The sequence below is a fragment of the Apodemus sylvaticus genome, chromosome 15 (genome assembly GCF_947179515.1).
Source record: "Apodemus sylvaticus chromosome 15, mApoSyl1.1, whole genome shotgun sequence".
In the NCBI taxonomy this organism is placed as follows: Eukaryota; Metazoa; Chordata; class Mammalia; order Rodentia; family Muridae; genus Apodemus; species Apodemus sylvaticus.
Window position 1 is genome coordinate 78,302,948 of NC_067486.1, and position 12,868 is coordinate 78,315,815.

General features: G+C 46.8%; 1 protein-coding gene across 2 annotated transcripts in view; it reads left to right on the forward strand.

The window, feature by feature from the left end:
- Positions 1 to 12,868, forward strand: part of Dgkg (diacylglycerol kinase gamma) — a 194,191-nt gene that overhangs the window by 56,636 nt on the left and 124,687 nt on the right. For both annotated transcript variants that reach the window (XM_052158095.1, XM_052158094.1), the window contains exons 4-5: positions 5,496 to 5,661; positions 6,204 to 6,257. In XM_052158095.1, coding sequence (XP_052014055.1) covers positions 5,496 to 5,661; positions 6,204 to 6,257 — 220 coding nt within the window. The remainder of the gene's footprint in view (positions 1 to 5,495; positions 5,662 to 6,203; positions 6,258 to 12,868) is intronic.

The window sequence follows — 12,868 nt, forward strand, 5'->3', positions numbered from 1 at the left end:
CCAGCACTCAGAAGGCAGAGGCAGGCGAATCTCTGAGTTTGAGGCCAGCCTGGTCTACAGAGTGAGTTCTAGGACAGCCAGGGCTACATAGTGAAACCTGTCAAATTAAAAAAAAAAAAATGTCGGTGCTGGAGAGATGGCTCAGTGGTTAAGAGACTGCTCTTCCAGAGGTCCTGAGTTCAATTCCCAGCAACCACATGGTGGCTCACAACCATCTGTAATGGAATCTGATGCTCTCTTCTGGTATGTCTGGAGATAGCTACACTGTGCTCATATAAATAAAATAAATACTTTTTTTAAAAAGTCATAATGAAACCTAATTTTTGTATGCTAATTACAATTGATAAAAGATGGATGCACTCAGACATATCCAGCCCGCTGTTTTTCTCCACAGTAGATATCTTGTGTCTGCTCTGAGGATGTCACACTGGTGGCTTGCTGTGAGTCATAAGTCAGCTTTTGGATTTGTTGGTTTTATTTGGGTTTTTTTGTTGGTTGGTTGGTTTCCACCATATTCTATTAGAGTTTTTTTTAAGTTAACCTTTTTTGTTATGTTTTGTTTTTTTGAAATAGGGTCTCTCTACCTAGCCCTAGCTGTCCTGGAACTCACTCTGTAGACCAGGCTGGCCTTGGGGATCAAAGGCACGGGCCACCACAGCCAGCCGCTAAACTTTCATTTTAATACCTGCTTTTTTCAGAAGCATTTCCTCCTGATAGTTTCCATCTGGTGCTATCTCAAAACTGTAGTTGAAGCTGGTACCTGTCAGTTAAAATAGCACAAAAAGATAATGCAAACAAACTTTGGAAATAGAAGAATGAACAGCAAGGTTATTTTATTAGCAGAGATTAGGTTGAATCAAAATAGGGAACAAGGAGTATTAAAATACATGGATGTGGAAATTCGCCTCAAGAAAAGAGGGTAAAATTCCTCAGAGAGCTGGGTTGAGGATGTTCACAAAGGAGCAGACCACTATGCTCAGGATGTCCAAGGAAGCGAGTTCACAGGCACCAGGCAGGAGCCCAAACGGAACAGAGTTCAGGGGGATAGGAGGGCCAGTGCTGGTTCTCTGCAGAAATGGAAGGTGAAGGGAAGAAGGATTCCTTTAGAACAAAGTGTTTGCTGGTAGAAGACAATCAACTGATGGAAGACGCCATCAGAGACAGTGACCACAGAAGCAAGGTTGTAGAGGACGGTGACACCTGGGAAGGAGAGGAAATGACTTTGATGCTGGGTCCTGGGAAGGAGCAGAGGATGTAAGTAGACGGGCAGTCTGGGGTAATGATACTGTCGATAGAGACATGAAGTGGAAACTTAAGGGTTCTTTGGAAAGTCAGTTGTGTTTGATGGTGTTTTGCTGGGCTGAGCACGTAAAGGAGTGTTTTCCTGAGGCACACACAGGAGAGAGGATGTTCTGCTAAAGCAAGCACACGAAAGGACAGGTGATGAAGGACTCTTCACTAACGACACACACACACACACACACACACACATGGATTCGCTTTACACTGTGTAGCTACATTTGTTGGGACTCCATGGAGAGAAATGCACCAAGAAACTTCTTGTGAAATTTCTGCTAGTAGCTCGGGTAGATTGACAGAGTGATGTCATTTGAGACAGACTCACGTGGTGAGGCAAGTCACATGCAGGACACGTGATGTTTGGAGGGAGTATAATTAGGACTCAACAGACAGTGGTGGAGGCTGAATTTGGCTTGCTTACATAGCTAAGTGCGTCTTGGTCTTGAGGCTTCAATGAGAGAGGCAGATGAGAAGTTTTGCTGGTGTCCCTGGTAATCCTGCTCTCTCCTGCTGACTTGTGCCAATTTTGCTGAGGCCTGACTATTTCTGCTAGGTCATGCCGCCACTGCTGCTGCTGTATTGAACTGGACTGCTAGGGTTTCCGTGAAGTGTTTGCCAGTAGCTGCCTCTACTGACCTATTAACCAAATTCCTGATTTCCTGACAACACAGATGAGATTTGCTCCAAAGAGCCATTTCTAAACAGGTCCACTTCCCCTGTATCCTTTCTCTCCGATACCTCTGGGGGGGAGAGGGGACTAGAAGGGAGGCGAAAGCATTTTAAAACCATCATTAGAGTAGGCTTTTTTTTTTTTTGGTTTTTTGTTTGTTTGGTTTTTTGTTTGGTTTTTTTTTTGGGGGGGGGGGGTTGGTTTTTTCGAGACAGGGTTTCTCTGTATAGACTTGGCTGTCCCAGAACTCACCCTGTAGACCAGGCTGGCCTTGAACTCAGAAATCCACCTGCCTCTGCCTCCCAGAGTGCTGGGACTATAGGCCCACCACCGCCTGGTTTTTTGTTTTGTTTTGTTTTGTTTTGTTTTGTTTTGTTTTGTTTTGTTTTGTTTTGTTTTAGAGTAGGCTTTGAAAAAGTAAAGCTACAAAGACAGGCAGAGAGTGCAGCCAAGACTCAGAGACTTGGGACAGAAAAGGGACACGGAGAACCTAATAGCTGTCACAATAAATATCAGTTATCCATGTGCTGTGTTCTTCTAATCTGGACTAAGCACCTGACTCTACACATACAAGTCTCTGCTTGTGGGAAGGCTTACCGAATTCCTAGAACATGAAAGGGGTCAAATGCTATCGGCATTTTTCAGACAGCACCAAGTAGGTTTCCAAAGCGGGGTTCTCTGCAGCTCTTGGGGCAGCACTCCTTCAAACGGCTTCCAGAAGCTTCTGTGATTTGATGACGTTCCAACGCTGTGAAAGCACAAGCCAGCAATGACTCACCGCACTCTGGTGTTGTTATTGTGAGTGTTTGCTGGGGGTGTGGGTGCTCAAAGCCTGGGACCAGGTGCCAAGCCGTGCTGAGAGACACAGCAGGCACAGGGTCTGGTTTCTGCCTGTCCCTGCTTCCCTTGATGCCTGAAGTCTTCACAATGACACGTTTTGGGTCACCGCTGAGCCAGACACACAATTGCTTTTCATCTCCGGGTCCTACTTTCTGAAACCTGACCTCAAGAATCAGCAAAACAACACAATAAGCACTAAAGAACCTTTCATTCCTTCCTGCTCTCTACGGCATCCTTCTTCATCTTAACCAGACTTTTCAAACACTGAATCTGTGGTCCATAGGCCTTCACATGTGCCTGGACAAAGGCACATCCCTAGAGCTCACTGTTTATGAACACCACCTTTTTTTTCTATATTCTTTGTTTACATTCCAAAAGCTTTCCTCTTTCCCAGTTCCCCCCCCTCCCCAATATGTCCCATAAGTCCTCTTCTCTCCATCCATTCTCCTATCTTTCCCCCTCCCTTTTCTCTGTCCTTGTACTCCCCTACAATGCTGGATCAAGCCATTCCAGGATTAGGGCCCTCTTCTTCCTTCTTCATGGGAGTCATTTGATATGCTAATTGTATCTTCAGTATTCAGAGCTTCAGGGCTAATTAATATCTACTTATCAATGATTGCATTCCACGTGTATTCTTTTGTGATTGCGTTATCTCACTTAGGATATTTTCCAGTTCCAACCATTTGCCTAAAAAATTCATGAATTCATTGTTTATTATTGCTGAATAGTACTCCATTGTGTATATATACCACATTTTCTGTATCCATTCCTCCACTGAGGGATATCTGGGTTCTTTCCAGCTTCTGGCTATTATAAATAAGGCTGCTATGAACATAGTGGAGCATGTGTCCTTATTGCATGCTGGGGAATTCTCTGGGTATATGCCCAGGAGAGGTATAGCAGGGTCCTCCAGAAGTGTCATGTCTAGTTTTCTGAGGAACTGCCAGACTGATTTCCATAGTGGTTATACCATCTTACAATCCCACCAGCAGTGGAGGAGTGTTCCTCTTTCTCCACATCCTCGCCAACACCTGCTGTCTCCTGAGTTTTTAACCTTAGCCATTCTGACTGGTGTGAGGTGAAATAACCACCACCTTTTAAGTATGGGGTTTGTTAATCCTTTGAGGGTGTCATACTTACATCGGACATGTTTTGATTATACCCACCCCTCCTCCTCCTGCTAACTCCTTTGAGATCCTCTATAGAGGACAGCCCTGGGGTTGTTTGTATTTTGATGCTAATTCCTCTCTCCCAGGAGGGGCTGAGAGAGTTAGGGGCTTTTGGACAGGGACAGTGAGAGGGCAAGACGTAACTACTCGTGTCTCCCCACTTATATGGTGGATCCACCAGGAATCGTCACAGGAGGTTTTAGGTTTAATATGGCTTTCAAGATTAGGATTCTAAGGGCTGGAGAGATGGCTCAGCAGTTAAGAGCACTGACTGCTCTTCCCAAGGTCCTGAGTTCAAATCCCAGCAACCACATGATGGCTCACAGCCATCTGTAAAGAGATCTGACCCTCGTGGGGTATCTGAAGACAGCTACAGTGTACTTACATATATATATTTTTTTTTAAAAAAATTGGAATCTAGTTCTTGCGCCCAGTGATTGAGTTACCATTGTTTCTGAGCTAAGTTTGTGAGGTGTTTTCCTTCACTCAGTGGTTAGACTGGGTTCAAGAGAGCAAGGTGGGTTTGCTGGATGTGCACCACAAAGGCTGTGGGGGTTTTGAAGCTTGAGGCTGGTGTGGTAGCAACCTGCCAGTGGGAACTTAGGGAGCTAGGTGGAGAGATTTTGGAGCTCTGAGTCAGAAAGTCTCCACAAGATAAGAACTGTCTGGCAAGACTGACAAGGTTGAGAATAGTTGGGTGTAGCGTGGGGACTTGCTGTTCTTTTTTAAATTTCCTGCAGGGATCCTCCCATGTTCCCCCCACTAATTCCTCTGAGCTCCTCCCCTGCTCCTCCCACTAACTCTTTGAGATCATCCCCTACTTCTCCCACTAACTCCTCTGAGATTCCCCCCTGCTCCTCCCAACCCTTTGCAACATAGGGTTCTCTTGTTTGATGACCCACTAAGTTCACCTTGTGCTGCCCATATACTCATGGGTATAGGAGCATTCACAGAAGCATGGCAGACCTACTGGGGACCATTCCTTTAACGAAAACTGACTCTTACTCCCCAACAGCTGTTCATAGCTCCTTAGCTAGGGGTGAGGACACATGAGTCCATCTCCTCAGTTCTGTAATGTTAACTAGCTTGATCCTATGTAGATCTCATGTAGGCAATGACAGCAACTGAGTTAGGGACTCCTATAATGTCTGGAGAGCGGTGTTTTACTCTAGTGCACCCCAACATCTGACTCTTACACGCTATCTTCTTTCACAGTAGTCCCTGAGCCTCAGGAACAACATCACCCCAACTTTCAATCCAAATTTAGACTGAAGCATTCCTGATTGTAAACCCTACTCTGCTCCTGTGTCTGACAGTCAGCCGCCATGTTTTCTCTGTCTGTGTCCCACCCCTGTCTCCTGTTCCCCGGACTCTCTGTCTCCTTTTCATTCCCACCCCTACCAACCCTTCACATCCATGGCTCCCACCTCACCTGCCTCACCAGCCATCACCCCGTCCCCTTCCCCCCACATCCTCTCCCTTCCCACTATTGACTTCTCTCTTCTTGCCCTCCTCAGCCCATTAGCTATGATGTCTTCAAGCTGTTCATGAGGGCATACCTGGAGGTGGACCTTCCTCAGCCACTGAGCACACACCTCTTCCTGGCCTTCAGCCAGAAGCCCAGACAAGAGACACCTGACCACCCAAAGGAGGGGGCCAGCAGTAGTGAGCCCAATGTCTCAGGTACAAGGTCCAGCTTTCCCCAAGATGGGAGGATGCTGAGCAGCTGTAACCCTTGGCAACAGGCACAGGCAGCAAACTCAAGGGGCACCCGAGCGGAGTAACTTCCTTAAGGAGGAGGCAGAAGGGAGACTAAGGGGTAGCGACTCCTCTCTTTCTAGACTCTCACTGGAACGCGTGTCTGTGGAGCCCTTCAGCAAGAGGAGTAAAGAGGGGGCAATTCTGTCACCCAGGGTCAGAGAAGAGAATGGGGCCAGAGAGGCCACAAAGTAACATGTGGCAGAAAAATAAGAGCCTTTCAAGAAGGCTTCAGTCCATGGCTAGAGCACATTTGGCACATGTCCCAGACAGGACTGATCAGGGACTGTTAGAGGAGGCCGTGGCCAGGGTCTTCCTGGCCTTGCAGAGACCATGCGCCAAGATGACAATAATCCTGGGTTACAAATACAACCTACACAAACCAAAGCCCATGGGAAGGTTCCCTACACGCCCCTCTACGAGTCTGGGGGCATGGACTGGCCTTTACTCGTGTTCTTATTTCCTAGATTATAATGCGGATAATGCTGCCAAAGCAGATGAGGCCTGCGCTCCAGACACTGGTAAGACATTGGGACATGAGGTTTGGGGAAGGAGGAGGGGCTCCATGTCCAGCTCCTTTTTATCTATATAATTGGGGGATTCCGTGGCTCAGTAAAGGTTCTTATCTCCCTTGTCCTGGAACCAAGCAGGTCAAGACATGGGACAGGTTGACAGATGTTTACTCTGGACAAGTTGTTTGCTAGGGTGGGGAGGAGCCTTCTCCAGAGGCCTGGGAATGGGAGAGTTTTTGCCAAGATCTGGCTCTCAGGCATGAGCATGCGTGGTTCTGTACCTCACCAGTGGATGGTAGGTCCGAGCACCCACATGGCAGCTCCCAATGGTCTGGGATTTTCTGGTTCCCTTTTCTTGCCTCCGCAGGTGGGCACCAGGCATGCATGCAGAAAAAAAAAAAAACTTAAAATTAAGTTAAATTTTAATTTAAGAAAAAAGAGATGCGCATGCCATTTTTTGACAAGTTAGAGGGTCTTTAATAGTTGCCCAAAGGACCCACCGAATGTTGGTTTGGACGAGCTACCTCCTGGGTACTTGTTTCTGTTTCCTGTGAGCGTCACACACATGGCGCTTCACACGGCAGAGCCAAAAGGACTTGTGGGGCTGGGGGTCCGATCCAGACTTGTGCAGCCTCAAATCCCTGATCCCTGCACACAGTGAGGGAGTGAGGTGCAAACCAGGTGCCACGTCAGTTAGCTCACGGTGGAGCTGCTGTGGTGCCTATGGGTCACTGACGCAACTCCGATGCAGCAGATCTGGAATCTTCCCTGACACATTTACAAATGAGAAGCCCCTTCCCCGGGCTCTGGGCAGACCTGGGCACTGGAAAGAGCAATGCTCGCCCTCCATGACATTTGCTCTGATGTCTGATAAAGGTGCCTGGCTGGCTCCCCACCTAAACTGGATCAGGCAACAGAACAGATTGGTGAAGAATCTGGACCTCATCCCCAGCTTCGTCACTACCTACAGCAGAGAGCTGTGGGCGTGTTTGGGCACTGTCTGCATTTTGCTGTCCCCTCTGTAGAACAGGATGATAACAAGCGTTATTATACAAGTTGAGTTAGCTGCTGTCTAAAGGCTTAGAACAGTTCCTAGCCCCATAGTAAATGCTCAATAATATTAACAATTAGAGCAGTGTTTCTCAACCTTCCTAAGGCTGCCACCCCTTAATACAGTTCCTCATGTTGTGGTGACACACACACACACACACACATGCACACAGGCACACACACACACACACATACACACATGCACGCACGCACTATAAAATCATTTTTGTTGCTACTTCATAACTGTAATTTGCTAGCGTTATGAGCTGTAATGTAAACATCAAGTTCTCCAATGGTCTTAGGAGCACCCTGTGAAAGGGTCACTCCATCCTCAAAGGGGCCACAACCCACATGTTGAGAATCACTGCTCTAGATGAACGTTCTGTTCTTCGCCCATTACAGTCAGTCAGACTCTGCATGAGTCTGAAGCCTCAGTCTCCCGCTGGACCACTGGACCAGCTTGGTGTCTGTTCTAATGGACTTGTGGACTCTGCTCTTCGCTCTTGAGGTTTCAAATACAAAGACTCAGGGTCAGACCTTGTTTACTGCTCGGGATTTTGTTGAAACAATTTATACACACAGAAAGGTGAATCCCAGGAGGAAAGAGAATGTGGTCCCATTATATTTTTCAATTATGTGTCAGACAAAGTAGGTAAGAGTTACTACAGCTGAATGAGAACAGGAACAGTTTCAGCAGAGACCTAGGAGGAGGGCATCGTCCAGTGGACACTACCTACTGCCCTGATCCTTCTCTTTTCTGGTCCCAAGAGGAAAGCTAGAATTCTGCATTATAGAAGCTTTTGGTGTTTGGCAGAGGACTGGTAAGTTAGTTTGGGTTTGTGGTTGATGTTTGTAAATTCACTGTGGAGCCAGATACTGTAGTCCCAACTTTTCAGGAGGCAGAGATGGGAGAATCATGTGAGTCCCTGAGTTCAAGACCAGCCTGGGCAACATGGAAGGTCCACCTAAAAAGAAAAGGAGGACGTACAGAGATGGCTCTGCGATTGAGGGCACTTGCTGTTCTTCTAGAGGAACTAAGTTCCAGTCTACCACCCACATCAGGTGGCTGGACAGAAGCCAGGACAGACACACATGCTCACAAGCACATGTCCACGTGCAGACACATACTCTATACATAATTAAAAATAATAAAAGTAAATTCTTTAAGAGGCAGGGAAAGGGAGAACTGGAAAGAGACAGCCATAGAGTATGGGAAACTGGAGTGAGGGAGAAAAGTAACATTACACCCGGGAATCAGAGCGCGCTTCAGAAACAGAAGGCTGTCAAGGCAGCCTGTGGAGCTCAGAATCCGGGTCTTCCAGATGCCTTTGGTGCAGCTGTGGGGCAAGACTCTTCAACGTTGTCAGCCCCATCCCTCCTGCCAGCGCTGCTGCGGCGGCCTCTGCTAGTCAGGATAGATATCACTCTCCGGGTGGATAGTGAATTTAAGGCATAGCTAAGTCTTACAGCTCATAGGGCATATAATGGAGCAAATTCTGACAGGAAAAATTCTCCCCTCAGGAAAGAGAGGGCAAGGCTTTGAGATTTTTAAACTCCCAGTAAAGAAGCATGCAGCCCCAGGTATTGGGAACTTCCAAATGAACCTTCTAAAAAGTTACATTCTAAGCCTTTAGGCCCAAAATAATGTGGGCGGGGTTTGTTTTAGTGGCTCAAAGAAGGACTTCACAGAGAGGAGGTCACATGGTGGTACTGGGGGTCACGTGGTGATGGTACTGGAGGTCACATGACGGCACTGGAGGTCACGTGACAGTACTGGAGATGGACATGGTCCTGTTCATTCATAATATTCATTCTCTATCATGCTGCATCTCAAAGAGAAACTTCCATACACTTCCTCCCCAAGAATTGATTTGTCGTGGACCATTTTACCTGCTTATGATAAAGAAAAACACCAGGCTCTACAGGTTAAATCATGAAAGACAATTATCTAATTTGAGACCCAGGGAGATATTTAAACTTATTCTTTCTTTCTTTTTCTTCTCTTTTCTTTTTTTTTTTTAAACTGGAGATTTAAAGAAGAATAATCCATTTTCTGCTAGGTCTCCATCGAGAGATAGCTTAATTAATGGCCCTGTTTACCAAAAATAAGAATTGGGACCAGGTAGATACTTCATAGAAAGCCCCTTTCTACAAGAGCCAAGTCCTGGACTTGAGATCTGGCCACTTGTGAGAAACCCTAGGCTTTTCCTGTTCAAGTAGAAGCCTGTAGATGCTAGGTTCTGATTGACTTGGCCTCTACCAATCACACCACTTTCTACACTGAGCTAGAGCACAGCCCACTGACATGGCCTCCACCAATCACAGCACTTTCTACACTTAGATGTAGCACAGCCTACATCAGCTCTTCCTTCCCAGAATAGGGCAGGAAAAAGTCTGTCACAGAACACAAGTATTGCCACAAAACCCCCCCGCCCCCACCCACCCACCCATACCCCCACCGTCACTGCCATCATGTCAGCTCAGGGTATGAAAACAAAGAATTTTGGTCCTTGGGGTTTTATTTGATTTCTTAATCCATTGAGAGTTTTCCCCAGTGCACAATATTGAATATCTAAAAGAAATACCTTGGGTTTGTTTTGTTTTGTTTTGCTTTGCTTTCCCAGTTATAAAAGTACTATATTCACACTATAGACAATTTGAAGACTAACCTTCAAATCCCCCCAAAAGAGAGAAACAATAAAGATAACAAAGATTGGTGGTGGTCGCCTGGGTTCAGGCTGAAGAGATGAATAGCCAAGCACAGGGCAGCTGAGGGCAGCTGAGATCCCTCCACACAGGGCAGCTGAGGGCTGCTGAGATCCCTCTGCTCGGTGCTGCAGTGGTGGACATGTAGCCTTAGCCTTCAGTCCAGGCCCATGGGATACACAGTTCCACGAGTGAAGCTGTGAGTGACAGTGGTATGTCAGTGAAGGACTACCACGTAGGACAAATATAGAACTGTATATGTTGATCGGGATGGTATGTAGACACAGGGAACCACAGGGTATGTGAACAAAATCTCTGTACCTTCCACTAGTGTTCCTAGAAACCTAAAATGCTGCTCCAAATTTTTTTCATCTTAAAAAAAAAAAAGCTTAACCAGATTTGGAGTTAAATGTGTATGATCTCATATGGTTTTTTTTTCAATAGGTTTCTTACATAATTGGGAATAAACCATATATAATTTTGAACTTAGATTTGTTATTTTCACTTAACATCATAGTTACAAATATCTCTGTCATTCAAGGCTTGGGGTAAACCTCAGTTGTCATGCAATGAGTTCTTGTAATACGTTTAAACAAAAGCAGGTTGAGTCTAAAGAGTAAGTCTACCTGAACAAGTCACACACCATTTAGTGCAAAGCCAGTGCTAGGGTCCCAAACTCTCTTCTCTGCCACAGCTGGAACTCAACCAGCTCCACAGAGACAACAAGCAAAAACAGAACAGGCAGGGGTCTTCAACGAAGGAGCTTACAAGAGGGGTCTGGAAGACAGGGGCCTTCAACGAAGGAGAGGGGGCTGGGTGGCAGAGAGCCTGTGTGGTGTAGAAGAGCCTGTCTCAGCCACTGAGGGAAGGATCAGGTGACTGGAGGTTTGGGTATTTCCCTGTGGACCTCGAGAACTTGTTTGGAGGTTCTAGTAGGGGGTGCTCTTTGTGGAGAGAACCTTGGGGAAACACCTCGGGACGGGATGATAAGTATAATGTGCCGGGCTCTCTGCAGTTTGGTTTATGGGAAACTATAACATTGTCAGAGTTAACACTGTGCAGCCTCTGCATCTGTGTCACAAAGAATATTGAAGCCTGCCCTCTTCTCTTGTAATGTCTTTGATTTGGACCTTGAAGCAATGCTGGTCTTTTAACATAGCTTGGGTAGAATTCTATTTATTTTTAAGATGTTTGTTTGTTTGTTTGAGTGTTCTATCTGCATATACACCTGCAGGCCAGAAGAGGGTATCAGCTCCCCTTATAGATAGATAGCTAAGAGCCACCATGTGGTTGCTGGAAATTGAACTCTACTAGTAACATGTGGATTCCCAGGGCTTCTACCCCATCGATGAAACTGAGCATTAGTCCTGACCTTTTTGTCAGAGATTGTTCCTCTAATCCTGAATCTTCCCCTACCTACACTCTAACCTAACTGCCCCCACTCCCCCACCTCCCCACCCCCTGGCCTCAGGCAGTTCCCTCACCAGGGCTAAAGAAGTAAAGGTGGCTGCCCTGGATACAAGGGAGCCTTCGACAGGTCTCTGGGTTAGTGTCTTGTTTGTAGCCCCCTGAGCTCCACTCTGGGCTCCCAGGGTCCCATCTCCTCCTCAGCTCACCAAGAACACCAGAATCTGCCAGATCCTCTCCCTCCATACAACACGGAACGTTCTTCCAAATGCTGAAGTGGTAGTCCCAGTGTCATCACGCCTCTCATTTATCTTCTCAGGGGCTCTACTTGGAAGAGAATGCTCTCTAAACTTTTGCTTAGAGGCTGCTGTCCGGGTGCTCCTTGAATCAGGTGGGATAGATCCCACATCTGGTCCACGAGACTCTGTGCTGGAGACAAAGTGGAAGCTGTTGGTAGTGTGTTGGTGGATGGTTAGCCTGAGCACGCAGTTAATAGTGTTTTGGTGGATGGTTAGCCTGAGCACGCAGTTAATAGTGTTTTGGTGGATGGTTAGCCTGAGCACACAGTTGGTAGTGTTTTGGTGGATGGATAGCCTGAGCACACAGTTGATAGTGTGTTGGTGGATGGTTAGCCTGAGCACGCAGTTGATAGTGTGTTGGTGGATGGTTAGCCTGAGCACGCAGTTGATAGTGTTTTGGTGGATGGTTAGCCTGAGCACACAGTTGATAGTGTTTTGGTGGATGGTTAGCCTGAGCACACAGTTGATAGTGTGTTGGTGGATGGTTAGCCTGAGCACGCAGTTGATAGTGTGTTGGTGGATGGTTAGCCTGAGCACACAGTTGATAGTGTTTTAGTGGATGGTTAGCCTGAGCACACAGTTGATAGTGTTTTGGTGGATGGTTAGCCTGAGCACGCAGTTGATAGTGTTTTGGTGGATGGTTAGCCTGAGCACACAGTTGGTAGTGTTTGGGTGGATGGTTAGCCTGAGCACGCAGTTGATAGTGTTTTGGTGGATGGTTAGCCTGAGCACGCAGTTGGTAGTGTTTTGGTGGATGGTTAGCCTGAGCACGCAGTTGATAGTGTTTTGGTGGATGGTTAGCCTGAGCACACAGCAATCCAGGCCCCACACAGAGGACCGTGCCTGTTCTTTGTCTTCCGCATCACTGTTAAGACTTTCCATAGCATTTCCTCCAGGAATGACGATAGTTTGGTTGCATTAGTAATCTCATCTCGGTCTCCCCTACCTCACTACTTCTGTTACCTCACCCGAGTCTCTTGTCCAATAGAAAATGTCTGGGACTTGTGGGTGAAGCTTCCTTTCTGTGTTTTGTAGGTTCTGTCTTGGTCTCATCATGGGCCTCCTTTAGGTTAGGGACCTCTCCTCTCCTCCTCTGTCCTTATGAATGACAGCCGACTCCTTTCTAACTCACAGTCCATGCTACATGGTGGGTAGGCC